The 26,169-nt window shown below is 44.6% G+C and overlaps 2 protein-coding genes across 5 annotated transcripts in view; one reads left to right on the forward strand and one right to left on the reverse strand.

Moving 5' to 3' along the window:
- Positions 1-492: 492 nt before the first annotated feature.
- Positions 493-5,007, forward strand: RPL31 (ribosomal protein L31). Its single transcript, XM_038173232.2, has 5 exons — positions 493-599; positions 952-1,068; positions 2,489-2,614; positions 4,310-4,422; positions 4,930-5,007. The coding sequence occupies exons 2-5, from the start codon at positions 962-964 to the stop codon at positions 4,959-4,961; spliced, it is 378 nt and encodes a 125-aa protein (XP_038029160.1). The 5' UTR covers positions 493-599; positions 952-961; the 3' UTR covers positions 4,962-5,007.
- A 448-nt stretch (positions 5,008-5,455) lies between these two features.
- TBC1D8 (TBC1 domain family member 8) overlaps positions 5,456-26,169 on the reverse strand; it is a 46,533-nt gene continuing 25,819 nt past the window's right edge. For 2 of the 4 annotated variants that reach the window (XM_072031033.1, XM_038173231.2), the window contains exons 6-20: positions 22,615-22,822; positions 21,226-21,420; positions 20,749-20,937; positions 20,177-20,327; positions 19,105-19,319; positions 18,114-18,231; positions 12,607-12,892; positions 11,970-12,099; positions 11,553-11,651; positions 10,930-10,998; positions 9,315-9,555; positions 8,243-8,308; positions 7,535-7,624; positions 7,271-7,371; positions 5,456-6,429 (exon numbers count right to left, since the gene is read on the reverse strand). In XM_072031033.1, the coding sequence (XP_071887134.1) occupies positions 5,971-6,429; positions 7,271-7,371; positions 7,535-7,624; positions 8,243-8,308; positions 9,315-9,555; positions 10,930-10,998; positions 11,553-11,651; positions 11,970-12,099; positions 12,607-12,892; positions 18,114-18,231; positions 19,105-19,319; positions 20,177-20,327; positions 20,749-20,937; positions 21,226-21,420; positions 22,615-22,822 (2,617 nt within the window). In that variant the 3' untranslated portion in view covers positions 5,456-5,970. Of the gene's footprint in view, positions 6,430-7,270; positions 7,372-7,534; positions 7,625-8,242; positions 8,309-9,314; positions 9,556-10,929; positions 10,999-11,552; positions 11,652-11,969; positions 12,100-12,606; positions 12,893-18,113; positions 18,232-19,104; positions 19,320-20,176; positions 20,346-20,748; positions 20,938-21,225; positions 21,421-22,614; positions 22,823-26,169 lie in introns of all 4 variants that reach the window. The other 2 variants (XM_072031021.1, XM_072031012.1) reach the window with 1 other exon arrangement.

The following is a 26,169-nucleotide window of genomic DNA, read 5'->3' on the forward strand; positions in this document are numbered from 1 at the left end:
CGAAGGCACCTGAGCACCTCAGAGGGAAATACCCATGGCATTAGCACTTTGTGGGTCTACATTAATATGATCATGGAACCATTAGGGTTGGAAACGCCCTCCAAGATCACCTGGTCCAACCACCCCCCTGCCACCACTGTCACCCACTAACCCATGTCCCCAAGCACCAGGCCCAACCTCTCCTTGCACACCCCCAGGGACGGTGACCCCACCACCTCCCTGGGCAACCCGTCCCAGTGCCTGACTGCTCCTTCTGAGCAGAAATGACAGAGGAAACAGGAAGAAAAAAAGAAAAACTTTGAGGAATCATTTTATTCGCGGGGATGCTTGTGATACACCTCCTGATTTCCAGTGGCTATATCCAAAACACCTCTTTAAAATCAGCTAAAAACCAGCCCCGACCCCTGCCTGAGGCTCCCTCAGGGGGCAGGCGGGGGGCGCCCTCCCTGAGGCGCCTCACGGGGCGCCAACGGCCGCCCCCCCCCCCCCTTTCCCGCCCTCCCTTTGGCGCCTGCGCAGTGCGCGCCTGCCGCCACCCGGAAGTGCCCGCGCCTCCCAGCCTGCCCTGCGCCATCCTTTCCGGCCCGCGCCCGGGCAGGGTGAGAGGCGCCGAGGGGCCGCCCGCCGCCATCCGCCGCCATCCGCTGCCATCGGCCGCCATCGGGGGCAGCCGCGGGGCCGGGATGGTGGCGGGGGCGGCTGTGGGCGTGCGGAGGGCCGGGGGGCACGGATGGGAGGCGGGGGTCGCCCGCATCGGGCCCGCGGGGAGATGGGGGGGGGGGTGCGGCCTAGCCGGGGGGGTGCAGGCCTGTCAGGGAGACAGGGGACGGGCTGTGGGGTGCTGCTTAAATGCTAAGGGCCCGATCCGGGGTAATTTACCGGGTGTGGGAGCTGCGTGACAGCAAGGAGCCGGGGAAAGTCGTGACGGGTGTGTGCCTGGCTGCTTTTCAGCGTCGCTGAAATGGCTCCTGCGAAGAAAGGGGGCGAGAAGAAGAAGGGGCGGTCTGCCATCAACGAGGTGGTCACCAGGGAGTACACCATCAACATCCACAAGCGGATCCATGGCGTGTAAGCGCTGGGGTTTTGTCGGTGAGGTGGGCTGTGTGTAAAGCGGCGTTTGGAGGTGGGCTCAGTGCGTTTTAAGCTGCAGAGGATGAGGTTTCCTGGCCTTAATCTGCACGTAGAGCTGTTTACCTCTGTGCCTGAGTTGTCATTCTTACTCAGCTGAAGTCTAAAATGTAGCCCGTTATAGTAAGTTTTAGAAATTAAATACTGTTGTAATCAATGATTGGATTTGTGCTTAGATGGTTGTGTGAGTTGTAAATTGGGGTGTGAGTTGAGGTGAACAGTGCTGGCTGGGTTTTGGGTGCTGTTGTGGAGAGGAGAGTAACTTTGCCCCTGACAACACACTGAGTCTTGTATGACCACGTAGCAGCAGCACAGCGCTGGAGAGGGGTTGTGAGAAACTGCCTTGCCCTTTGATTCTCTCCATGTGTGTATGGTAAAGTCACATGGAAGAAAACCATATCCAAGTCAAACCAGTTTGAAATTGCTGAAATTAATGTAAAGCAGGAGAGAAGTGAGACAGTGGACTGCTGGAGAACTGTGGGTGAGGATGGGAGGCGCTGATACTCAGACTGCCCCTCATGCTAACCCTAATGCTGATGTTCCTGTTCTCAGGCCCTCCTGCATAGGGGAGGCATGAGGCAGTAAGGGTGAAATACTTTTTGTGTAGTCCCTGTCTCATGTGGAAGCACCCAGCCCTGATTTCTAGCAGTAAATATCAAGAGTTCTTTCTAAGTTATGCTGAGTATAACCCACTGTGGGGCCTGAAGCCTTTTTAACCCTCATCGTGTGTCCCAGGGTGGGTGTATATAGCAGAACAGTCGCAGCGCAGCTGTAACCATCCCTGTCACTGGCAGTCTCACAGAATCTGGCAGTAACGTGCACAAGATGAGCCATGTTTGCAAAACAGGTGTGCTGGGGCTTCTGGTGCAGTCCTTACATGGAGAAAATAAACATCAAATCCCATTTAACAGAAGCTGTTCCTGAGAATAGTATCAGTTTTATTTTTGTGCTGCTTATTTCTGTGCTGATAAAACTTACTTCAAGTTTGTATGACCATTGTCATCCTGCTTTTTTTCTAGACCTTTTAGTTACAGTCTCTGTGAAAGCTCTGATCTCTTCAGTAGTAGTGCCAGAAGGGATAGTGTCAGTGTGCTAGAAATAAGAGTTAAGATCTGGGAGTTCTTGCAGCTGCAAAATTTCACCGAGTTCATTCTGCGTAGATGTGTGTGGTTTCTGTTAGGTGTGGACCTGGAGGTGAGCAGCTACCTCCACGTCTGGTCAAAATACGATGCAGCCAGGGTTGCTGAACAAAATGATTTGAATTGTATGCTCAGAGAATATCAGCGTTTGACTGCTGCAACGAATGTCCAGTGCTGGCAGATCCCTGAGGTTCAATAAATGGCTATCTTGTCTGTCCTAGGGGTTTCAAGAAGCGAGCACCGCGTGCTCTCAAGGAAATCCGCAAATTTGCAATGAAAGAAATGGGAACTCCTGACGTCCGCATCGACACCAGGTTGAATAAGGCAGTCTGGGCGAAAGGAATAAGGTACGTCTCAGCGGCTCTTGGGGTTGGAGGGAGAACTTTAATGGGTAGACGAATCTGCAGCCTTCTTGCTGTGTGTGCATTTTCTTTGCAAATGCTTCCTTTCATACAGGGTGTGTGCACAGCAGTTGTTGTGAGGTATTAAGGTGACCCAAAGGGGTTTAGGAAAAGACTGTGAGGAGTGGGACCTCTTACACCATAATACAAAGTTAATCTGGCAGAGATTTATGCTGTTAGTGGTGAACTGAGCACCCACAGGCCCTTATTTTAAACCACATCTTGTAGGAAACAGATGCCTAGGTCTAGCCTGTGCCATGCTCACAGTCCTTACCTGGAGCTGTGCACTGTGGCCAACCCTTCCTTCAAAAACAGCAGGAGATGGGCCCAGATGGAGTTGCTGTTCCCTGTCCTCCCTGCTAAGCTGTTCTGGTTCATACACAGAAGTCGCAGCTGAGCCAGGTGGCGACATAACCAGAGCTCAGCATTGAGGCAGTGAACTGGGGCTTCTTTGTACGTTCTGTGGAGCGGGGAGCTGTCACACCTGTCTTCCCACTGAGTTGAACTGCAATTTTCACTCAGCCAGAATTGCTGATGTATGCAGAGCAGAGCATCTTGCTCTGGGAGGGTCAGGAGAGGCCAAAATCACAGCATCAGCCAGCGTGGTGGTCAGGGATCCAAGCGGAGTTGTGAGAAATGCTTTAGATTTAAGAAGGGGGTGAATTGGAGCAAGTTCCTGAGTCTTAATATATGGATAAAAACACGCTGTGCTAGATCTGATTTAGTAAGTGTGCTCCGAGAAGGAGCAGCAAGGAGGAATTTCCTCAGGTTCTGTGAGGTACTCGGAGCAAGACTAGTCCCAAGCCTGGAGTCCGTCTGAGGTAGGAGGTTACTCTAGAAACAGTGCAGGCAAATTACTTGGTGCCTGCCCTCAGCATCACGTTTTGTGCTGTGTTAGGGGAGGACGTGAGGCTGTGACTTGGTGTCACAAAACCATCTCAGCGATTCAGTTGTGGTTTCATAGACATTGTGAGGAAGAAATGATGATCAATTGTAAATAAATAAGATCTTGGTTCAGCTGTCATGTTTACTAAAATTGCACCCCAACTTCTGGCATACAGGACGGGCAGGCTTTTGGGATAGTTGCGGGGTTATTTTTCCCCCTCCCTATTTTCTGTTCAGGAAAGAATGCCGGGCACAGGCACAGACAGGAGCTGAGTGGCTGGGGAGCAGCTCCTCAGAGAGGGCCCTGGGGGTGCTGCTGGCAGCGTGCCCTGGGCCAGGGGGCAAACCCCATTTTGGGGTGCAATAAACTGCAAATTCCTCTACCATGAGGGTGGTCAAACCCTGGGACAGGCTTCCTGGAGGCGTGGTTGATGCCCTGTGCCTGTCAGTGTTCAGCTGACTCTGGTCTTTGAAGGTCCCTTCCGACTGAGCAGCTCTGTTCAGCTGACACAGGCTTGGTAGCAGCAGCTGCTTGCTGATCACGCTCCTGCTGTGCTCCCTGATCAGTTCCCGGATCAGCAGTAGACTGACGGTGCGCTCCTGACTCCATGCACCCACTAATTCGTGGATTCATCTTACTCAAGGCTCGGTTAGCTCTTAACCTGCTCACAATTATTTAAGAAATTCTTTAAGAATTTCTTTAAGTACTAAAGAAAGTACTTCCTTTACTGAAAATTAATGTCATCTTCATTTTAGGAACGTTCCTTACCGCATCCGTGTGCGTTTGTCCAGAAAACGCAATGAGGATGAGGATTCCCCAAACAAGCTGTACACACTGGTTACCTACGTACCAGTCACAACATTCAAAGGTAAGGTTGTGTGCTGTCTCTTTCTCCACACCACGTTGTAGCGAGCAGCTGGTGGAGTGGGACAGCTCCTCCTGCAGTATAAAACTGGGAGGAAGAGCATGCAGAAGAGGCCAAACAGCTGGCCTAACCTCACTGCAGAGAACAGGATTGCTAGCTAGCCCGATCAGCATTAAAACCCAAATTGAGAATTCAGTCAAATAATTTTGAGAGAATAACAAAGACTGACCGTAGTTGTTAGAGTGGCTTAAGGTTTGTGTTCACCTACGTGAAGCACACCTGATGTTGAAAGCTCAAGCTGGTTGAGCCTTCTGCTTGTCAGCTGAAAAGTATCTTGTTTGCAAAATAATTAAGGATGAAACTTTCATTTGTGCCTGTGTAGTTTGTTTTTCCAGAAGTAATCACCAAACTAGCTTTGAAACTGTTGGGGGACTTCTCTTGGGAAGACTTGCATAGGCATAAACGGAACTGTCTTGGGAATAGATACTGATACCATTTCTTGTTCTGCAGGCCTACAGACAGTCAACGTGGATGAAAACTAAACTCATTTTAATTAAAATAAAACGATAAAAAGAAAGTTTAAGTCTTTTTTTTGTGTGTGTTGCCTGGTCTCTTCAAGCTCTCGTCGATAAAGCATTGAATTGAACAGGTGTCAAGCTCTTCAAACGCCTCACTTGGCTGGGGCTTGTACCTAATGGTGCAATTTTATTTTTTTGATAACACTAGGCTTCTGCGTGTGAATGTGTTATGGAAGATAAACGTGTGGGGGGCAGTCCTAGTGCTTTGTTCCTGGGGGAATAGAGAGCCATCACACCCGTATTTTAACAGCACTTTGTGTATGTAATCTCTTGGGATAGAGTCTGTGGCTGGTCCCCTGCTGGTGTTGGGAGGCTTCTCCCAAACACATCTGCACTGTGCTGCACCGCGGGGTTCTGACCAGTCCACTAAAGGCAAACACAACTTCAGGGACTTTGTTTAATGAAGAGGGACTACAGGCACTCACCTGCCACAAACCAAGACGTGCTGCCACTGCAAGTCTAGTACAAAAAGGGTTTATTGAAAAGTGCATGTTTTCACAGACCAACATCAGAAGCACAGTCCATGTACACTTAACGTCTCGGCAAGACATACAAATTGGAATAGACTCAAATATATTAAAATAGTTTCAATTACCAGCATTGAAACGGTTTTCAGTATTAGTGCAAAAAAGGCAACCCAAACAAACTGCAGACGGTAGCTGAGAATTTTTTCCTGTTTTTTTCTTTTTTTTAAAAAAAAGGGATGATGAGACAGCCTCTGCTGTGCTCCCAGTACGGAAGAGGACTTCAGTGTCTTCACGCTGTAGGCAGATGTTTCCTTTTACATTCAAAACAAGAACGTAATAAATCAATGGCACAAAACAACTTGTACGCTCTTTAGCTTTTAAAGCTATTAAACTGAAAACCACAGACCAACAAATTGTTTATCAAAAGTCCACTGCTAACTGAAAGCCTTTTACAGTATGTGCTTTGGCATTGCGTCAGTGCATTTGGGTTTCTGACAGGTTTGCTGCTACTGGGTGCTTAGTTTTGTCTGTTCGCCCCGCGACTGGCAGCTCATTCCGTTCGTTTTGAGGCTGTACTGATTCAGTTTGGCGCTCTCAAGTTTTGGTTTCAGTTCTAAGGGCTTTTCAAAGAAATTCACTAGCGACTGTTCGGTCAGGAGGGATGCTAAAATATGTTCAAAGGAGACGGTCCAGTCCCCTTCGGTTACCGGTGACGACTGAGAGTCTTTGTGAGGGGTCTTCACAGTGTCAGTAAAAACAGCGTCCTGGTCTGAGGCGGCGGCCTCGGGCTGCAAGTCCTCGGTGAACTCATCCGATCCGCTCTCCAGGCTGATGCTTCTTTGTCCGACCTCACCGATCTGCAGTAACAGCGTGGTCACGGTGGCTATGGCTTGATACAAGTCGTTCTCCTCCGGATCTTCGTGGAACATGCTGTACAAGGTCTTGCAGAACTGAATGAATTCCCTCTGCAAAGGATGAGACACCAGAATCAGAACCGCGGAGCAGCCACGCTGCGGGGGACTGCAGGAGGCAGGAGAGGGCACAGTAGTGCAAAGGAAGCTGGAATACTCTGTGCAGACTTGCTTTTTAACTTCTGCTTGCTTTAAAAAAATTGGTAGTAAATGGATTTTGATTTCCACTGATGAAACATCGGTACTGAAAATCAAAAGCGGGATCAGAATAGAAAAGTATTGTGCTCCCTTGATCAGAACAGGCAGTAAGGACATCACAAATGATCAAAGGCAAACGAGGGGATGCAAACGGGTGGAAAAACGGTGGTTGTTGCACAGGATCACAACCAAGGTAGCCACCTGTAGGCCTGCAAGCAACTTCCTTTCTGTTTCTCTCCATCTCTGCCCAGTTCTTCTTTTTTTCCTAATAATAAAATGCAGGCTCCTTCCCCTGCTCGCACACCACAGATGCTTATCAGGCCACCAGCTGATATTTTAATATCCCGTTGGTAGGGAGGAGGTGAGGAAAACGGAACAGCAATTTGCATTCTCAGGAATTCTTTGGGATTGAGGAGGGCTTTTTTCCAGCCTGCTACGCTGCAGGTGAGGGTGAGTGAAACTTCTATTCACCAGGCAGTGTGAGGAGAGGAAGCTGCTAGAAAGGTGGTTGAGTTTTTAAATGTGATGCCTTTTCCCTGGATCAGAGTAACCAGATCCTAGCTATCTAAAGGACTGAATCTAAGCTTGGACTTAAATTAGACTTTATCACAAAGAGCTCAACTGCTGTATTTAGTCAGTTAATTTATGAATGCTCTCCACTTCTTTAAAAGCAGCCCACAGCCTCTAATATACATACCTGGCTCATTTTGGGCAATTCTTTTTCAGTTTTAGTATCCTTTTCTTTGGCGAGATCCTTCAGCATCTGTTTCAACTGCTTTTGGTAATCTACTGCATCACCTTGTACAGAGTAGACAGAAAAAGGAGAACTAGTTTTCAAGTCACTGTAATAAATCAACATTAAAAATAAAAACCAGAGAGCAAAGATAATGGAGCAGGGTTACCAAATGGAGGGTTGGTTATCTCATTATGCACAGGGGTTAGAGAACCATTTCCGACATACCATTTGCTTTTCCAATGACTAGTGGTCTCGAAGTTGACAGCAAAGGATTCTTCAGTGGTGACTGGCTGTCTCTTTCATTTTCTGTGAGAGCTGGCCAAAAATTGAGAAGTGCAATGATTAGTCCTTCAAATGCTGCGTGACGTCTATTTATGCTTTTAAAATTTACATGAAGAAAGCTAAATAATAGGGCAAGTATGTTTTTCAGCAGTTACTTCATTAAATCACAATGTAAAATTACCTTAATGTAAGTAAGGCTGGTGCTGCAGGGAGAGAGCAGGATGTTTGCCAAGAATGGCAGATTTAATTTAAAACTTTGCACAGAGGAAGTACCACAAAGTTTTGTCACTTCATCAAAAGTGGATCAAGATATGATAAGGACATTTTTTGTGTAAATCAAGTATAACCGTGCAAAAATGTTTTATCCCAGTTCATATTTGGCCTAGAAGTAACCTTGGAATTGGCTACAGAATATCTCAGGATGCAGCAGATGTGAGCCTTAACATCATGCATCTATAAATTCCACCCAAAAAGGTTTTAACTGAAGTCATTTTTGAAATGCAGCAAGCATAATTACAAATGCAAATCCTATATATACTCCCAGCTGAAGGAAGCAAGACAGAGTTCTTCATTAAGCACCCTTTTCCCAAAAGCTTTAAGCAAGAGTTTTTTGAGGAAACTGAGGTATTCGTTCCCTTTCAAGTTTCTTACCAGGCGGGATATGGAGCTTGTAGAGTAACTTTATCTTCTCATTCATTTCTCCATTATACATGACATCTGCAAGAAAAAAAAAAACAATAAGGAAGTGGACTAGAGCATTTATTTTCACAGCTTAAAATAAATCAGCCATCTCTGTGCACAAAAGATAATTGTTTGCACGGACAATGTACGAAAACATATGGCCAGTGTATTACTTTGAAATATTTTAAGTTGTGCCCGTTAATGAGGAACAGCAGGTGACAGCCATCTGTTTTGTTCTTTGTTCTTGTAAGATGGACTGGGAGTACCAAACCCTGTGGAACTTCATCATCGTTTAAAAATATCAAGGAGAACGGCAGGGAAGCTAACAAAGACTGTTTGTTGCCACAGATAAACAGGAACATGAAAGGGGAGAGACAGAAAACTCGTTTCCTTGGGGGCCATCAGATTCTCAGTGTTTCTCCCCTTCAGCCCTTACTGCTGATCCATATAGAATAAGCCCCAGAGAGGTAACTGCTTCACATAGAATATAGCTAATATTTCCACTGACCAGGAGAAATGAGATTCTAAGCTTTCAAAGGGACTGAAAAACTCTGATTTTTATTTTTTTTTAATTGAAAGAATGTAAGAACTGAAATCACATAAAACAATATAGGTTGATTTTGTTAACATCAAAAAAAAGTTAAAAAGTTTAAGTGGCAAGAATATGGATTTACTTAATTTATTGAAGCTTCTGAGTATTTAATCATTTATTTTTCAATTGGGATCAGGCAACGGTTGAGTTGCAGCACTGTTCTTCAGCCAGATTTTGGGATGGAAAGCCTCATGTCGTTAGCACAGCTGGTGGCCTTAAGCACCACACTCAGTCCTTGCTGGTCAGATTTTTTTTTTTGTTCTGCTTATTGTCAACATGAGGCAAGCAGCAGTCTTATATAATCTTATATAAGAATAAAGTCAGTCATGAGGAAGCAATTACAGAGAGTATATTGCAATTTAAGAGTTATACCGAATGTTCTGTGACATCTGTGTCTCACCCTGTGCCACCCAACCCTCGCCCAACTTCCACCCTGTGTGAGAGTGGTACCTAAGCAGCTGGCGAGCCCCTTGAACTCGATCAGACGGTCCATGTTCTCATCCAGGAGCCGGAAGGTCCTCTCGGCGAGGACATCGGTGTGTTCCCCACACGTCCAGGGCGAGACGAGCTTGTACAGGTTGGTGAACTGCTGGGCATCGATTCGGTACTGCTCAGCGTACGGCCTGCTGGGGTCGTGCCGCTCGATAACAGGGCTCGTCGTGTCCCAGTAGCATCTGATGAGGTGTTCCCGCTAGGAGAAATCAAAGGCCAGAGAGGAATTGCAGTCTGCGGTATCAACAGAGCACGACTGGCAGCAAAAGGCGTTCACATCAAAGTAGGCTGGAAATACTCAAAATTCTCTTTGTGTGTGGTGTTACGATGATACTGAGACTGTTCCCGTGAGGAAAAGCGAAGTATGAATCTTTAATTAGGGTATCCAAGTGCTCTCATCATTTCCAATGGATAATTAATAAACTTGAAGAGAAACTGGACAGATTCTTGGAAGAAATTTACTGCTGCTGACACTCATTTGGTCCACGATGTATCTAACCATCCAAAGGTATAGGGGACCATAGAAAAATTAGGGTAAGCGTCACTTATGCCTGACCTGCTCATTTATTCTCTCCCAGACCTCTCTGCTTGGATACTGTTCCTATTAGTCTTCCCCTAGAGACGCGCTGATGCAAAACGAAGGGTCCTAACAAAACGAGCTGCCCCGGGGGAACAAAAGAGATAACAAAAAAAGCAACCACAAAGAAACCAAGTAAGGAAAGGGAAGGAGTGCAAGCAAGTTAAAGATCAAAAACGGCAGCAAGGAACAGGAGGGAAGCACCACAGAGCAAGCTCCAGCAGCATCCTCTCGCAACCACTAATGGATCAAGGATACAGCTGCTCTTAGCCACAAAGCTACACAGCACTAAGCACATACCACAATAATATGCTCAGTGCCCAGTATTTATGAACAATACACCTAAGAAATGTCCATTAGAGGTCATAATTGCATACTTGGAGCTCTAAATCAAGTATATCTGCATAATCTTAGTTGTCCCTGTCTCCAAATAACTTTTACAACAGCTCCTTCGAATACCATCCTGACATAGAGGAACTGAAACAAAGACTGCTTTTGATGTAAAAAAATAAAACTATTAGAAAACTGGCAACAGACAGCAAAGACGTAAGTTTCTGTTTTGTTATTGTTTGTTTGTTTGTTTTCCCATGGAAAACAGAGAGTCTTACCTTTAAAGAGCATTAAGAGAGCAGGACTTAAAAGTACTACAGAGCTCTCACTGAGAATATCTACAGATTAAGTCTAGTCTGCATGTGGAATTTACCAGAACCTAATTTCTCATGGACCATTACCTAGCAGCAAGTTAGAAAAGAAATTCTGAAGTCGTTCTCCTTTGAATGATCAGGACGTTAGTACATCTCTTTAACAACTGGACAACCACAGAAAAGACAAAATGACAAGGTCCAGCTTCAGATCTCATCCAAATAATATACCTAGGCAGACAGAAGACCTCTCCCAGAAGTCCCAGACACAGCATCTGAGATGGCTCCACTAAGTGAAGGCTGCAGGTTATACCCAGAAGCCTCACTTCATCCCCTACTTTTCAGGTACACCAACCTTGAACAAGTCATACAATTCCTCTAGATCTTCGGGAAGAATTGAAACATCTGGGATGACAACTCGGAGCTTGAAAAGAAAGAAAAAAATGCATTAGTCATCACACTTGCTACTGTCATCACCGACATGGACGAGCACATGAACCCTCCCAGTGACTGTCCTTATGTGGTACAGCTGAAAACTGGAGTATTGAAAGATGTTTGCGATTTTTCCTCCTTCTTTAGGTTCACTGGTTGGACAAATCCGTGAAAAGAGAAATCCCTCAAGGGCTATTAGAAACAAAGACAGGAAGTCCCTAAGCTGCAGGTCACAGGAGGCCGGGGAAGCATCACATCAGGATCACTCTGTTCTTGCTCTCTTCCCTGGGCATCTGCCTACGGCCACTGGCATTGGGATAAACTATCCTGCAGTTGTTTTTATGTTATAGCCATCCCTGAAAATAACACACATGGCTGCAGAAGAAAAACACCAGCAACCCAGAAAAGAGCTTCCTTCAGAGTCAGTAATAAGCCTTCCATTTTTCATGATTTGACACCTTTAAAAAAATGAAAGCTGTCTGCCATATGGCAACAAGGGTGAGGGGAGATGTTACACTACCTCAGCCTAAACAATATTTTACTCACCACATTTTGCTTGGTTGTATCTTCGTGGCTTTGCAGAACACGGATTCTGTGTTTGTAGCGCATGTGCTCGATCTGTTCCACAGAGTGGTCTCCAAATTTCTAGAACAGAGGAACAGAAGTTTATATTTCACAGTATTTTACTATCTTTGCATTTCCAGTAAGTTTTATTTCCATTAGATTGGCAATGCAACTTTTAAAGTGTCATGATTCCCTAAAGATCCCATGGATTAAAGCATATTCATTCTCTGAGTTGTCCATTTTGGTAGTTATACTACACTCAGCACTGTGCATTTAAGCACTTACTCAAGGAAAAAGTAAGATATGTATTAACTGTCAAAACATCCATGTTGAATTTAAACCTTTTTCTTTTTTAAAATTATGGCTCAACTGACCAGTAGACAGCAAGCTGTGTTTTACCTCGTAGAAATCATGAATGAGGTTTGCAATTTCAGTCACTGGAGTGGCTTCCTGATCATCGCTGAAAAATGCATGGTGATTACCAATAGGTGGCAGAGGGCTCTCCTCATTTTTAACATGTTCTAAAAACCTGAAGGGAACAAATACAAGCAACGCGGATTACTCTGCACTATACTTTTCTCAGTATAAGTAAATTAGTCCTATGGGTCAGCCTTAAAAATACATTTGTTTTTAGGCTGCTACACTTTTCAGAAATGCCTTCAATATTACTCATCCTAGGAACTGCAAATCTACCAAATGAATAAATGCTGCCCGAGGAAGAAAACTGTCTCCTTGAAGTCTGGAGCAGGAAGCTCGTCACTCTAAGGAAGACACTAAGAGCAACAGTATATATCGCACGCTGACGCAGTCCACGCATGTCTCAGCACCGCCAGGAAATTTCACAGGACACGGATTTGTCAAATTTACAAAGCCCATTGTTTCAGGCAGACACCACGAAAGCAGCAGGAGCAAGTTAACACAGAGGGGACTGCCTGTGCCTCCAGTTGTTATGACAACGGCACCTAAACGCCTTTGTTTCACAGCAGGATGATCTGCGAGGGAAGCGAAGCTCCTGCAGCCAGATGCGTGACAGTACCTGCTCAGAATCATCAGGGCCTGCCCGTCATCCTTGCTGTTACACAGGTCCACCGCGTTGGCTTCGAGTATGGCCAAGCCGAGCTGGAAGATGGCTTTGATCCCATCGTAGAAAAAGCAGTCAACGACATTCACAGCACTTTCCAGAGGCATGATGCTCAGAAAAAGGGTAAGGAACCACGAGAGAGAAATGGAAGCTAATGGAGTCAGGTCCTTCATATGTTCAGCCAGTTCTGGAAGCTGCTCTTTTATAAGCTCTTCGAACACCGACTGGTCTACCTGAGCACCTGCAAGTCATAAAAAACAGTATTAACCAGGCCCACTGCAGGCAAAATTATTCTTTAAAGTTAATGATCGCTGTCAACTATCGACTGCAAGGCTTCTTTGAAATTTAAACTGACAAGATATGCACACACCTACAATGAAAAATCCCATTATCTTCCTGCTGTGATCTCAGCCCCAACCCTTAAGTCTGTAATCCTTACTAAACAACTTTCTGCAAGAAGACCACATTGGTTCTGCTAAGTGCCTTTGGGGTGCAATAAAATAGTAATAGCAGCAGCTGTTGTTTTTGGCTAAAAGAGCACATAACAGTTAAGTGATAGCAAAAGCAATCTTAAAGCATTTTACTGTTCAACTTGGGATCTATGCAATGATAATAAAGCAGCACACATTCCTCTCCGGTGTATGTACTCAAGCAAGCAGGCAGCAGAGCCCTCATTCCAGGTAACAAAATATAAAAGATGGCTACATACACTAAGCAAAAAGAAAAGTATTTACACACACATATATATATGTGTGTATATATATATATTTATATACAAAAATATACACTAATATTTACACATATGTAAGTGTAAATGTACTTTTTTTTTAAGACAAGATTCCAGCAATGCCCAGATAAAATCTTTCCTAACCATCCCAACCACTGTTTCCAAAGGGAGCAGATTAGGGCCCTGTTCCTTCAGTTTCAGCTAGTAGATCAGGTGCAGTCTCACAGGTGCCAAGGACAGAGGGACAATCATGTCCCTCGTCCTGCTGGCCATGCCATTTCTGATGCTGGCCCAGATGCCACTGGCCTTCTTGGCCACATGAGCACAGTGCTGGCTCATGTTCAGCCCGTTGTTGACAGCACCCCCAGGTCCTTCTCTGCCAAACAACTTCCCAGGCACTCTTCCCCAAGCCTATCCACCTGCATGGGGTTGTTGTGACCCAGGTGCAGGAGCCAGCATTTAACCTTGCTGAATGCCATAGAGCTGGATGTAGCCCATCAATCCAGCCTATTCATATCCCTCGGCAGAGCCTTCCTACTTTCCAGCAGATGCAGGAAGACAGAGTTTCATATCATTCATGTAGCCTGTCTCTACAAACCAGACCTGACACATCAGGAATCACGGAAAATACTGAGTTGGAAGGGACTCACAAGGATCCAACTCCTGGCTCCACACACAACCACCCAAAAAACAGACCCTCTGTCTGAGCATTGGCCAAATGCTCCCTGAACTCCAGCAGCTCGGTGCCGTGACCACTGCCCTGGGCAGCCTGTCCCAGTGCCCGACCCCCCTCTGGGTGCAGACCCTTTCCCTAAACCCCAGCCTGCCCCTCCCCTGTCCCAGCTCCATGCCATTCCCTCGGGTCCTGTCGCTGTCCCCAGAGAGCAGAGCTCAGCGCCTGCCCCTCCGCTCCCCTCGTGAGGGAGCTGCAGGCCGCCATGAGGCCTCCCCTCAGCCTGCTCTGCTCGGGGCTGAGCAAACCAAGGGATCTCACTGCTCCTCATATGTCTTCCCCTCCAGACCCTTCACCATCTTCATAGCCCTCCTTCGGACACTCTCTAACAGTTTTATGTCCTGATATTGTGACACCCAAATCTGCACACAGTCCTCGAGGTGAGATCTCACCAGCCGAGCAGAGCAGGACAACCACTTCCCTCGGCCAGCTAGCAGTGCTGTGCCTGACACACCCCAGGTTACACACCCCAGGAGCTTTAACCAAAGATACTACAAGTTAATGATGTTCCTCAGTACAAAATTTCAATTATTCTATCTTTCCTTTCAAGTTATTTTAGGTAGTTGCTCTTTCTCATAGTCCATATTCTGTGGACTACGCTAATACTGGGAGTCAACTTCAACTGCCTTGGTCCTGATACGTATATACCCCTAGCAATAAAAACTCCTGCTGTCCAAAGGCAGAACAGATCCTGGACAAGCTGTGGCAGAGAGCTAGCATCTTTTGGTTTTGCATCCAAATCATAAAAAAAAAACAGGTATGATAGTTCTCTGCCTTAGAACTTCTCACATTAAGCCACAAAAAGCTTCTGCCAGTCAGAACAAACATTTCAATACCACAAATCGAAAATAAGTACCCAGGGACATGCAAAGGGCTTTTACGAAACATGCTTTGAAGGGACAGCCTTCTCATGTCAGATGATCGTGAATAAGAAGGATAAAGAAAACAGAAGAGAAAACAGACTGCGGTTACTCAACAGAGAGCATTTGTTTTGTTTTAACAAGCTTTTTTTTTATTTTATTTTTAACAATTTAATAGCCATAGCTAACAGTTGAAACAAAGCTACAGCAGGTTTTAGCAGTATTTGAAGGAATCTAGAGAGATAGGCAGATACAAAGAAAGATCATTCCAGCCTCAGCATGAGAGAGGCTGACAAAAGCAGACATTTAAAGGGAATAGGCAATGCTAACCAGATCTTTTGCAGAATATCACCTTATAATTAAATGTTGACATTGTACATGAAAGTCAGGTGTATTCGAAGTTACTTTTATGCCCACTTTTTCATTAGGCTCCCAGAAACCATGGTATCTGAGCAACTGAATCTCTAGTGTATTAAATCATGAAACCATGGTGAGGTAGGAAAATACCCGGGTATCCGTTCAAAAAATGATGACCCAAGTGCCAACTAAATTACTTCTCCAAGACTGAAAAGGCAAATCAGAGAAATGAAGTGAGGTTTTCACTGTTTTAAAAATCATAAAAGCAACATGATGACAATCTGACAGATAAAGGGGAGTAACAGATAAAGTGGAGTAAATAAGCCTGCTGGTTCATGGAAAGGATGGAAAAGTCTTGGTAACAGGTATGTATGACTCTTGCCTCAAGTAAAACTTGATTCTTTCTTGCAGCTATCATCTGCTTATAATTTCCTCTAGGCACTGCAGAAGGGATAAGGACTGAGAGGATTCCTTAAGTATGAGATGATGGGTACCAATGCTGCCTGTTTGCAAGCAGTGAAATGATGAAAATGCTTGTTAAAAGGTAACAGTCACAGCTGGCAAAACCCAAGGAGGGAGATGGTCACATGATAAAAAGGTTGGGTAGGACTGAATTGCCTAAGTTTTAAAAGCAAACATCTATAAAAAAAATACAATGATATTGGATGTCATAAAGAGAGGGTCCCAGAAAAGTTTGAGCTACAGAGGCCTGGAATAACCAAGGTCATTAATTCAGTAGCTGTTCTGCCTGTACAAATGACTGACTCACTCTAGAAGAGGAAAAGCACAGTGACGGGTACCAAGGTCAGAGATTACCGAAGTTATAGAGAGATCAAAATCTGGACAACATTTTTGGCAGCACGGATAAAAAGGAAAAGTTGGGTCTTGGAAGTGTTATGCAGGAAAAAAACAAGACAAAGTTTAGACAGAAGCTGGTTGGAAATCAAAAAAAAAAGAAAGTTAAATGAAATGTGAAGCCAAAAATACTAACTCAAGCAACAGGAACCAGAGGAGGCAGGGTGGGGAAGATCAGTAAGCGCTGATTTGGCCACGCTAAGGTCTAGGGTAAATTAAAGGTGCAGAAATAACTACTCAGCAAAGCAACCATGCTGCAAAACTGTACAGCTGCTGTTCTACTAGGGGAAGAATAGGAAGTTCTGAGCTGCCCCCCTGGTCCTTTGCTCAGCAGTATTTCTTTTAGGGTATGGCACTACTTGTCCTTTTGTGTGGGTGCAGAGGACAGGAAAACAGAGAGGCTGTACAACCAAGACTATCAGCCCTCACACTGTGTAGTCTGTGGCCATAGGGAGTAATGGGTAAGAGAAAAACCCAAAGCACAGTACAACTCAGGGTAGCAGTATGGTCATCCATGTGGGACCATTCAAGTTTATTTGGGTACAGAGAATTCTACTTTCCAGGCAAATGCCCAGCAAGCACTGAAGGTATCAGGAAGTCAAGACAGGCCCTAGGCTGATGATGTCTAGGAATGCAGAAGGACAGATAAAGCTGTGTGTTTTTTTTTTCCAATCAAGAAAGAAGATGCACGAACATGAGAGTAAGTCATCAAGATGGCAGTTCAAAAACATGCTTGGAGGCAAGAACTGAAGTTCTGACAACTGGGAGAGCTACAGTACCCGATCCACTAGTTGAAAATACCAATGACGTTCAAAACACCGCAGAACACCCTGAGCATCCAGTTTACTTTGGAATAATTCTGCTTTAACTTACTGTATCTGCCAGTTCCGTGACACGACAGTGACTGTGCAGTGGCACAGCACCAGGAAGTATTACAAAGCCCATCCTCCAAGAAAAATATTAAAAAATCTCCCCAGACAACTCCTCCTGCTCCCCCCAAGGGAGCACCGGAGTGCCCACACCATTTCTAGCTGCCAGAACCTTTACTGCCAGGACCTTCCTCCTATCCCCACCTCCTCACAAGAGACCAGATCCCTCTCTTTGCTACAGCAATGGTGTAATGGCAGCCACTAACTAAAAAGTAAGGCAAGGTTAGCACTGAAGAGGGAAAAGCTATCAGACATTTCTGTAAGAGGGGGAAGTAAAGTGACTGCAAAGAACAAATGCTTTTTTTCTTGTATGCCTACCTGCAATTATGGTGTCAAAGAGTTCAGCCTCTCTTTCTGTGCATGAGGCAGGCAGTTGCAAGTTACATGAATATTTTCACAAGTCTTAAAAATAGCTGCATTGCAAAGAAGCGAAAATATGGCACATGCAGTACAAGGCATGCACTGCAGAGGGACTGGGGTTATTTATTAACACTGCATCTCACGTTCAGAGATCTCATATGGCTTTGTAACACCACCCATTAGAAAGAGCCATTTTAGATGCGGGTCTATAATTACTCTAGTGGCCAGGCAATGCAGACACATCTGCTCAGAAATAGCCCAGCAGATCTCTCCTAAGCCTGTCCGAAACAGCTAGAGTCTCTAATATCAAACACTCCTAACCAAGACACACAAGCTCATCTATTTTTACCTAACAGGCAAAAACACCACCTCCTTCTGACCAACAGGAAGAAAATAACAAACTATAAAAGTTGAGCATATGTTTATAGTTCTCGCAGTTCAAACCCTTTGAACCAGAAATAACAGACTGGAACGTAGGCAGCCACCACTGCCGTCTGCACAGCACGCAAGCAGATGGACCACTTTGCCCGTGGCTTCTGGACCTCAGAAGAACTGTGAGCACTTACTCGTCCCAATGCCATGCAGCTGCCCCTTCCCAGTGCAGCATGTTAGCAAGAAGAGTGGGAGAGACATCAGCTCACCTATCACCCGGTGGTTGAAGTAATCTGGCAGCATTCGCTCACACACAGCAACCAGCAGCCAGAACGCTTCTTCCTCTTTGGCATATAACAGCAACACGGAGGTCAAAATGTTCATTGACTTACACGGGCAAAGAAGAAAATTGGGATTTATTAGCAACAGCAAAACCTACTGGCAAAAGCTAAATGACAGCTAATTTAAAATAAAAAAGTAGCCTAACATGATTTAAACAACTGACAAAAACAGCAAGGGAAAGGTAATAGTGAATGCATAATTGTAACCCTAGAAAGACACAAAGGCATAACAAGTTTTTCAAGCTTACGTATGCTGCTTTTCATAAGAGCAATAGGAAACAACTGAGAAAATCAGAGTACTGGATTTGCCCAGATGCAAAGTAGGTAACTGACAGTGCAAGATGTTTTGGGGCTGTTTTTTCCCCTCCTTGTTTTCGTATTTCAAAACAAGATAGGGGATCTGGAACTTTTGTGAAGTTAATCATAATTCAGGGAGCTGCACTGAATGCAAAAAAAACATTAATTTAGGTGATAGCTGGGTAAAGTACTTTATGATTTGTCATCCGTTTTGGAAGCAAGGTGCAGAACTTCATTAAACTTCTGTCCCAGTGCTCTACATGAATCTTGTCTATGCAGGCCAGCTCCCTTTGCACTGTCTCCAAGTATTGCACAAGTAACTCACTCATCTCAGAAAAAACAGAAGCAGCAGAAACATTTTTCCCTTCTCTAACTCTAAATGCAGTTTGCAGAATGCTGAGGGAGTACTTTTGTTAGGCCAGTGTCCTAATCTGCACACTCATTTTTCAAAGTAAACCACATTTAACTCAAAGTTATGCATTTTCCTTAACTAAAAAGATATTAATATTCAAAAACACTGTTAAATAAACTCCCAAGAGAGCAATAACGCTGAGAAAGCAGAAAAGAGTAAAAAAAAGGAAGAAAGAAAAAAAGCATCATTATCCCACTGGGAGCTTTTCACCTGGCAGTATCCAATTTTGGGGTTCCTGTGTGCGTACGCAGTCAGCACCCTCCTGAGTGCCGCGATCCCTGTCTCGCTCTGGAAGGCCGGGTGCTCAGGCAGCGAGCGGTGGAGGTCGCGCTCGATCTCCTCCGTCGCCATACAGCACTTGCCCATGGAGGCCTCCACTAAATGTATGTAGTAACCAGGATGGGAGGCGAGATCCGTCACAGCGTCTAAAGGCAGCCATAAGAAAGGAAGAGGAAGATGGATTAGGCCAACTTTAAACAGCGTTGTGGGAATTGCTGCTCAAAAGGATGCCAGAAAAATGTTTTTCCCCAAGGTCCAAGAATTCAGTGAACCTCCAGACCTAAAAGAAACAAAGTCCCAGCAGAATACATGTCTTGAAAACCCAAACGAATATTTGCAAAGCCTATATGATGCAACAGGACACAAAACACCTTTATACTGACACTGACCAGAAAAATTCCCCAGGAGAAAGTCCTGCTGCGAAGGATGTGCTCAGCACCATTCATACCCTCCAAAGTGAAAAAAAAACTGCAGGAAGGACATCTCATGAGTCAGATTGAGGCCTAAACTTGAGATCATATTGTAGGAACTTTCTGGCTCTGCCAGATCTATGGACAAAATGAGTTTTTTTTTTCCATCTTTAGTTTCTATTATTCCTGCCAGCATTCAACACGAAGCAGGAGCAGAACCGCCGACTTTAAGATGTCATTATTTTGCAGTAATTTGATTTGAGTAGGCTTAAATCAATATTTTTGCTACAATCTAATTGTTCCTCGAAGAAGAACATCATTTCATGAAAACATGACGTTAATTTTAAATTACACAGATGAAGCAGATGTCATTTACATTTTTCTGCACGCCATGTCATCACGCCCTGAGACAAAATTCTTACCAATCTACCTAGGTACTTACTTACTACCCTATTTCAGTACCCGATCAGCTGTCCTCTACAAGCACTACCATGCAAAAGACATTTAATTGCCATTGGGAGGTGTCATGCCTAAATGTCTTGCCGTGTTCAGAATCAGATATGGCTAGAGCCAGCGTTTCTAAGAGTGCCCACCTGAAAAGAGCAGCCAGAGTTTGCCTCTTAAGGATTCGGGGATTCCCATGGCAACAAGTTTTCTGATCTTCTCTGTGCGAAACATGCACACTGTCCTGCCATATTCTACAAAATGGTCATTCCACAGGCTCTCTTTGATTTGCTCCCTAGACTGCGAACGAGAAGGTATCTTTTAAAAGAACAAATCATGTACACGTGAAAACTTGCAAACAGAAACATCTTACGTGCAAGAAATTTTGCAAGATATTTCCATTACCAATGGACACAGGAAGTCTGCTTTAAGAAGTAAAACTTTCCCCATTTTGCTTATGTGATTCAGCACACCGGGGAGAGCAGAACTGATCAGACAGGGAGAAAAATGATAAACATTCACCAGAAAGGAATGAAGGGAGGGAGAAAAAAAAAACTCCAAGCAAATTGAAAAGCAGCTATTCCCTATTTAGTGCACATGTAACTTCTCCAGCCGTTACGGAGTTTGTTATACTAAAATTACCTGTTTCAATGTCATCATAGTTTTGTTTTTTTTAAGAAAGAAAAAAAAACTCCAACAAATTCCCCCAAATTTTACATACCTTTCCAAAATCAAGGCCTGCCACTCCCGACTGATGAAAGTCTGATCTCAGTGCTTCTGCATTCAGCATGTAACTGCTCTCCCTCTCCTTGTCGCATTCGCTTCTGTCCTTGCTTTGTGCAGCCTCTGTGCCCGGACCCTCGGGCTCACAGTCCCCAAGCACACAGGTGGACGTGAACTCAGGAGTGTTCTGCAATGCAGGACCAAGGAGGGCAACAAATAAGAAGAGTTTAAGAACTGCCTCCCAAACCATGTTCAAGACAAGCAGCAGCCTGCCTGCCCATTCCTCCAGACTGCTGAGGCCTCCATGAAGGGCAGCCCTGTCCTCCAGAACATCCACTGCTCCCCTCAGTTTGGTGCTGGCCCCAACTGTCCCCTCCACACCACAGCGTTGGTCATTAAGGAAGGCATCAGACATCACCAGAGCAAAACTGACCCCTCAGGAAGACCAAAAAAAAAAAAAAAACAAGTTCAGTACCTGCTTCTTATTTTGCAAGTTGTTACACTGCACTGGGTTGCTGGAGTTCACCTCCTTTAGCCTCCGCAGCAAGTTCTCCACCAGCGTATCCCGGTCCTTCAGCTCAATGAACTGGAAGGCAGTCTTACTCCTTATGCTAACAATGATGGGGTTAGGAAGAAGACTTGTGTCCTCCATCTTCTCTATACTGATCACCTGTCCCAGAAACATGACAGAAAACACATTAGGCATCACCTTTACAGAAACGCCTCCAAAATTCTGCAGGTACACAATGCACAAAGATGGCACTCACTTGCACGCATGTTTTAAATGTGGTCATTCATATTGGCTTTGCTTGGTCAGACACATCCTGCCACCCAGAGTTGATGGTATCTTTACAAGCTCAAAGCAGGCAGCAAAAGGTATCCCAGCTGTTTATGTTTTGTTTTGCTTTGCTTTTATTTTGACTTTGCCACTCACTCAGGAGAGCAGATTGAGGGGAAAGATAGGAAAGGGGGATGATGATTAAAATCAGATTTAGAAAAGGATCAACTTGACTTGGAGGGATGGAGCAGAACATTTACTTTCACACTTTTGAAAAGAGAAGAAAACAGTTGTTTTGATGTTTCTGATTATATATATAACACTGTTCTTTTATTGTTTTCTATTTCTGTAACAGTGGCAGATAAGTTGCTACGGTTAGGATATATATCATTTGGATGTTACTCTGTTATTAGCTGAGGATGAAAGGAAGGCTTTAATTAAGAGATCATAACAGCCTTGTATCCACAGCAGATCAGGCAGGTGTTTACTGACAGCTCCCTTCTCCTCCTCTACTCCCACCATCTTCCCATGCATCCTCCCTTTGTTTAAATAAGTCTTTAATTTCATGGAAATTTGGCAGATCATCAGTGCCTCCGGAATATCCCCGTTTTCTTTCTGCCCTACAGGTTTGAAAAGTACACACGGGTTTACTAGAGTCTGTCTGTGGAGGGAGAGCATCAACACTTCTAAGCATTGATCCCGGGTAAGGATGCTTTTGTATTGATGGATTGGGTCTGAGCTGAAGTCTCCATCAACACCCAAGCTGGATGTATGCGTTTGTGGAGCTGGGAGGGGAGCACTGCCGCAGTCTTGGATGGATCAGACTCCGGCCTTGCAGTGCTCTGTCCTGCTGCATTACCTGCCTGTACTTCATTTGAGGATCATGCTAACTCTCCCAGATTTCTAGGAACTCATTCATAATGAGTCCCAGAACGAAGTTTAAACAATCCTGTAGGTATCATATACTTAAGCATGCTGCTCTTTTTCATCAAATGATAGTTTGCAGGTGAATCAAGTGACACAACAGTGGATGCTGAAAGCAGAATGCAGATACAGACTCGAAATTAAGCAAACAAGCAACTCTACCTCTCTAAGTGGGATGATAACATTGCAGCAGCCATTTTCTTTGCTGGCAAAACAGATATAACTGTCTGAAGTATACATTCTTCCCGCTGTGTGACAGCGACTAAATGGTGTCCAGAGAGAACAGTCTACAACTTCATGCAGCTTCTCCTTCCTGGGCAATCTGAAGAAGGCCCGAAAGAATTCATTTTGTGCTCTGGCTTCGAGATCCCTTAGGAGAAAACATCAAGAGCAAATCACAGGACCCTGAAAACGAAGGCACCAGGTGCAAAGTTCTTCTTTTTATTCTCACAGAGACCAAGGGATACAGAATAAAAGCAGCATGCACAGAAATATTCACTGTCTACGTGAGCAGATCAACAAAAGAATAACTTGGAAATAAAAAATAATCATCATCAACACTTTTTTTTATCAATAGATCAAAAGCATCTGCTTGAATCACTAGAAAATGAAAGAACACAAATTAATTTAAAACAGCTGTCTTTGTTGTTGTTATTATTATTACTTAGCCATACATTTTCTCTGGCTGCTCTACCACTTCCCAGCCTCAAAGAGTTACAGGTTTCAGTGCCCAGGAGATAACTAAATCTTTCATCTGATGAACACAGGTTGAGCAACAGAGATTAGCTTTGTGTTCCTGCTTTCCCTTCCCAGTAGCCTTACCAACATCACCCCAGGGACTGACACCTGCATTCAAAAGCGATTCGTTTGCTCGATGAGTGCTACCAAAGTGGTCAGTAAGAGAATAGTTAAGGATTTACATCACTGCATCATTGGCTTGCAGAGGTATCAGCCTCAGAACAGTTATAAATGCAAAACAATTACAGGTTCCTTAGACTCAGGAGGGAGTAACAGCATCAGCCACAGCCAGTTTGGATTTGGCTTGCTTCCATTCAATTATCCGCATTTATGTTGAGAGAAAGAAGAAAAAAAGTACATTAAGCTTTCATTGCTGAACTATGGTAACACAGACTTGGTTTGGGGGGATTTTTTACCCCTCCATTTTTCATGAGGAGTTCTGCAGTGGTTCATACGCTGAGCTATGCAGTTCCCTTAGAAGCAGGCCCTGGCTATTAGCTCACCAACAGCACTTCCAGAAACTTTAGGACTCCGATTCTATCATTTTCTTTACAAGTAAATTTTTCCAAGCATGACTCACCTTAGGGGGAAAAAAGAAAAAAAGAAAAGAAAAAATATATATATAAAAAAGAAGTTTGGCTTTGTTCCACTGCAAGAATTTAAAGCGTGGGCTGAAGTGCAGCAGGGAGTGGTACCTTGTAGCTGTAAATTCCCTCTCTGCTCCTTCCTTTGCCCTCCTCTTCTGCAAACACCCTCCCCTTACCCCATCCCTGCTGGTTAACAGTAAGAAGTTTACACAGATGAGGCCTCTGCTTCAGCAAATAAATCACTTGCGTGTTTTATTTTGGTTTCATTTGCAAAGAAAGCTAAAGCTGTGTGAAAGAGGGAGATCAAGAACAAACTGAGAAGGGAGAGGGGCGGATCTGTCTGTGTGACCAGCAGAACAGACAGACTGCACTTGACCAGCACTCGGCTGTCGTTTCCTTCTGAAGCATTATCTTCCTTCATAAGATTATCCAAGGAAAACAGACAAATAGCCTCCTGTTTTTCACAAAGAACAAAGAGAAACACTCTTTGTGAAGGAAGACAAAAAGGCCGCTCCGAAGTTAAAATTCCACAGCAAACGAAACTCTGATAAGTGCCTGCAGAGATCTGCTATTGTGACAAACCTAGATCAGGATATGCCTCCTAGTTAACTCAGCACAAAAATATTTTCCATTCCTGCACGGCACAGATGAATGCTGCTGATAGCATCTGCAGTCAGGTCTGCGTGGAGCTGTTCTCTCCTGCTATTGTGCTGGGAAGGTGAGACCCTACCAGAATGAACACCGTTGTTGCGATTTCCATACCTTTATGCCAAAAGATGCATTATACCCAAGGATGGGAGCTCCGTTGAGACAGAGGTTGTCTGTTACTTAGGAGTTGACTCTGATGCTCCAAAATCTGCAGCTTCTGTCCGGTTCTGAGTGTTTAGGATTTTGCTGCATCTCTGGAGGCTGCAGGCTCCTTTCGGACAAGATCCTAGCTACAGGTTTTTAAACTGAAGCACGACACTTTCTGTATTTGAAACCAAGTAAATGCATCAAGCAACTTTCACCAGGGCACAGCACCTAACTCGACCTGCCCCAAATCACCTAATGGGGGAAGACTGCCGAGCCCAGCATCCCCAGCATTGCCTGTCCCCCATGACCCATGAAACGGGGTCACCTCAGAGACCTCACTTTACACCTGAGAAAAGTGCTGAAAGAGGGGCCAGCCTGCTGCAGGGTGGGACCCCAGAAAGAAAAATGGTAGTAGAGGAATGAAATAGTGTCAGCACTTACTGCTGCGGGCTCAAATTAAAGGGTTTTATTGTAATGTGGCACACCATGACAATATTTCCTGCTGGGCAGACAAATTCTAGGGGGTATCATAATCGGTTGCCTTCAGAAATGGACAAACAATATTAGGGCTGGTTTAAAATAAATAAATAAATAAAAACCACTAACAAATCTAGCTCTTAAACAAGACAGCCAATTGCATAAATACAATACAGCAAATTCAGCCCAGGTCCCGCAGCTTCCATTTTGAGTTCCACAATACCTGCGGCACTGAACAGACACACAACTTTTCTACCTGCTGCCCAATCTATCCAAAATTTTATTTCCAGCTTCACAGTTTTCAAGGTGGTTTGTTTTTTAAGCAAACGCAGTACCTAAGAAAAGAACGAAAGCTATCCTCACGTAGAAATATGTTGATCAAATGTTTATACACGCATCAGAAGAACAAAAGGCTAAAGGATGCAATTGCTTTGTTCCCTGCTTTTCAGAAAAAAGTCAGCAGTTCTCTCCCAATGCAGTTCCTGACTTGCACACTGTGGGGTTCTCGCACAGCCTCCGCCTCCGGCACTTCAAAGGGACTGCAAGTCTGAACTGCGGTAACTCCTCATGTGTGTGACCCATAAGTTGCCTTCCAAGAGTTTTAAATGAAAGGAAATAGCACGCAAAACTAACAAAACGCCTAAAAGTATCAGGACACTTGAAACGATGTCCTTGCTGTTGCATGTTGTTGTTTTTTTTTCTCTGCTTTCAATCCAACAGAAGTCAAGTTGGCAGGATTTTAGCCCTGCTGAGTCACTCGCTGCCTGTTGCCAGACGAAGAATTATATGGCATAAAGTTGAGCAACAGAAACGAGGAAAAAAAAAATCTGAACAAACTAGTTGACCTCCTGCTTTTAGAGCACGATTGCTGCCCTGCTCTTGCTATTCAGACTCCAGAAAACTCTTGTGATTTTGAAAGCGACACATCCAGCGATACGCATCTTGTTTGTTGGAGAACCCACTGAATTCGTGTGGTGAGGAAGGCTTCTCACAAGCAAGGCAGGAAAAGTCATCTGACGAATGCCAATGTGGACTTGTCAGGACAAATGTTAAACCAAAGTAATGCCCTGATGTAGCAGGAACACTGGACTTGTAAATGGAGATGCAACAGATGTTTTAG

This window comes from Anas platyrhynchos, chromosome 1 (assembly GCF_047663525.1).
Source record: "Anas platyrhynchos isolate ZD024472 breed Pekin duck chromosome 1, IASCAAS_PekinDuck_T2T, whole genome shotgun sequence".
Taxonomy (NCBI): domain Eukaryota; kingdom Metazoa; phylum Chordata; class Aves; order Anseriformes; family Anatidae; genus Anas; species Anas platyrhynchos.